General features: G+C 31.4%; 1 protein-coding gene across 1 annotated transcript in view; it reads left to right on the top strand.

Moving 5' to 3' along the window:
• The window catches only part of Smp_147450 (serine/threonine kinase), a gene marked incomplete at both ends in the record, with an annotated part of 60735 nt that overhangs the window by 30508 nt on the left and 27032 nt on the right, over window positions 1–3195 (top strand). The window contains one exon of the mRNA XM_018789248.1: window positions 2163–2247. Coding sequence (XP_018654710.1) covers window positions 2163–2247 — 85 coding nt within the window. The remainder of the gene's footprint in view (window positions 1–2162; window positions 2248–3195) is intronic.

The following is a 3195-nucleotide window of genomic DNA, read 5'->3' as shown; positions in this document are numbered from 1 at the left end:
ATGAGTGACAGACATATGATGAATAAGATACGAAGTGTACACACATACGCTCATATAAAAGTATAGCCAAGGTTAATAAGCAAATGATTAACAAGATCAAAATATGACTCATGACAGGCGAATTGGCTTGGCCAGCAACTAGAATAAAGTATATGGGCTTAACATAACAACCGATACTACAAGCTTGACAAAGTTTATATGTTAACAAAACGTAAATCAATACCATTAGTATACAAAAAGTCAATCAAGGAAGTCCGTTAAATGTGGCAAAAGAACTACATAAATAACGTTGAACAGTAGCTAGAGAATAGGAAAAATGAGTCAACAAAAAGAATGTACTTTTCAACAGACAAGAAAGGTTATGAATGATGAATAAACGAAACACAGTCATCTAAGTTCAAAGAGAGTCAATGTGAGAATGAACGTTAAACGCCGTTACTGGTGCGCTTGTTTATAGATCACGCCTTACATCCAAAAACAAATGGGAAGTAAATCTATAGAATTGCAAATATACCAGGGTACTGTGTCTAAAAATGAATATGTGGACAAAATGCATTACATGATTTCCATATTTAGGTTTTCTGAGGTCTGGATACATAACGTAAGAGCAAAATGCAGGATTAAAAATATAAATAAAACATGGGTAAAGCTTGAGTACTAAAAATAAATCAAAACTTACTCCAGAGAGTAATTTCTGCGTTAATAAATCAAAACCAGCTGATTACTTTAAGCTATATAACAGCGTTTAACCCTATGAAGAACTACATTACTAAAGTTGTGTAGTAAAAAAGGTGAATCCTATAATGCAAAGTGATTAGTTTCATTATACGTTTTGGTAATACAAATTATCGAACCAGTGAATGAAAAACGAGACAGGAAATTTATAAAGTAGATATATATATACAATTGAACACGTTTATTGTTGTCAGCGATCATATAAATGGAAATTATGCATTGTTACTAGAACAGTTAACTTTCTTTTGAAAACGTACGTACTTAAACCTCTCACCCTTAGTGGAGGAGAAAAGGACTCAATACAAAGCTCCTCTTTCCACTTGTTTACAGTTGCTATCTGATCATTTCGATGTTGACTTCCGATTCGCGACGCAATCTGTTCCTTCATCCTCCTCCTTTCATCCTACATTCAGGATTCCAAGTCAACGCATACCTCATGATGCAGTTTGGTGATTCCCACAATGTATGTCCTAGCCACATCCAACTCCCTTTCCCTATTTACTCTTCAGATGAAAGCTGGTTTGCTCACTCCCATAGTACAACGTTGCTGATGGTATCCGATCAACAGACATTGAGTATCAGGCGTAGATATTTCTTTATAAATACTCGTATCTTTCGATTATGGTTGTGGTAGTTGTCCAAGTCTCAGCTTCATAAAATCGGGAGAGGGTGGTGGGGGGGAAGGGTGATGGATTTGGGGGGGGGGGGGTGTTTTCAAAAAAAAAATCCATATATTCTTCAGTTGTAGAAATGCTGCACTTAGTTTGCTAATCGTTACACTAACATCTGCATAGAATCCTCCTTGTTCATCGATGATGATTTCCTCGTATTTCTGATTGTCCGCTCTAACGCTTCTCCTTCTCTTCATGTTTGTTGGATTAGTGTTCTCTGTGCTGTATTTCGAAATCTTGGTTTCCCTCTTTTGTATGTACTGAAATTTGTTATTTCAATAGAAACATAGTTATCAATTTATTGGGTTAGAATCATAACACCTCACACTTTACTGAATTTGAAAATCAAGTCCTAGGAGTTTTGAAGTTAAACCCGTGCGTTACATTCAACTAAATAGAATAGTGTTTACAATACACTGTAAAAAACAGCCATTATTCGAATTTTGAAAACCGCAAGCACGTCGATTGAAACATCTGATATATGTTGATTTATCCTGTTTTAGTCTGCAAAAAACGCCTCTGCTTTAATCTTTTTTGTAGCAATAAATACTGTCATTAATAATGGCTAACTGTAAAATGTAGGACACTGAAACCAATCATATTCAACTAAATAAGAGACTCAATGATTATCATAAATTGTGATAAATTGAAATTACAATAATGATAAGATTATCTTTTCACATGGTATTCAATGTACAATTATTTGAATTTAAATTATTTCGGTTTCGGTTTTACCTTTTTACAAAAACATTTTAGGTAACAGCTCCTTTGATACCCAATTGTAAAGGACCTGGTGATGCAACAAATTTTGAAAGATATCGAGAAGAACCGTTGAAAAAAAGTAAAATTAATAAATTCGAAGCAGAATTTGCTGATTTTTAAATGAATAGAGAAAAATAAAAAACAAATCTAAAAAAGTTATTTTTTCACCGAAAATTGAAAATTCTATCCCTTTTTTTTAAAATAACTTATTATTAAAAAACAAACTGAATAAAAAAAACTTAAGGAATAGGCTTGTTTTACCTATTTGCTCATTTAATTTTCCTTTGCTTTTCTACTACAATAGCCTATACTTATTTGTTTGTTTGTTTGTTTTTTTCAATTTCGTTTCATTATTTTTTCATATTATGGTTTCTTTGTTGGTGGTGGTGGTGTTTATTGTGTTCTTTTTAATATTATACAATAATAATTTAATGACAGTGTCAATTATTTCTCAACCACACATTTATAAAAAGTGAATAGAGAAGATGAATAAAACAAGATTATTACTCATTAGTTCAAGTAATCATAAAATATTCGTGATAACAGGACTTATTATTAACACAATAATATTAGTTCTAACATTACAAATGAATATATACAGATGTATATCACCTTATATCTTTAATCAAAATACACTTTACCTGAAAATGTGTATGACTTGGCCTCTGTTAGGCGCCTGGTTACTTTTTCTGTATTTGTATCAAATTCAAATGATCATCTAATTGAAAGTAATTGTAAACAGTTGAGTATGGTGACATTCACCGCCTTATTACTGTATGTATGTCTTCAGCCTATTATTTATTTAGTAAAATAATTGCAATTATGATGAGTAAAAAAAATAAAACAATATAATTACACATTAAAATTATTTAAATCAAGTTTTTGTTCTGGGTTTTTAAGTTTTTGTAAACCTGAATCTTCAGAAGGAATAAAACATTAAAGACAATGAAAAAAGGTTGAAAGTACATTAAATAGTATCTTTATAAAACAATTGTTTGCATTAAGCTAAGGAATGAAAGTTTGCATA

This window comes from Schistosoma mansoni, chromosome W (assembly GCF_000237925.1).
Source record: "Schistosoma mansoni strain Puerto Rico chromosome W, complete genome".
Lineage (NCBI taxonomy): Eukaryota > Metazoa > Platyhelminthes > Trematoda > Strigeidida > Schistosomatidae > Schistosoma > Schistosoma mansoni.
The sequence above is the reverse complement of the archived record's forward strand: the minus strand, read 5'-3'. Positions and strand labels throughout refer to the sequence as shown.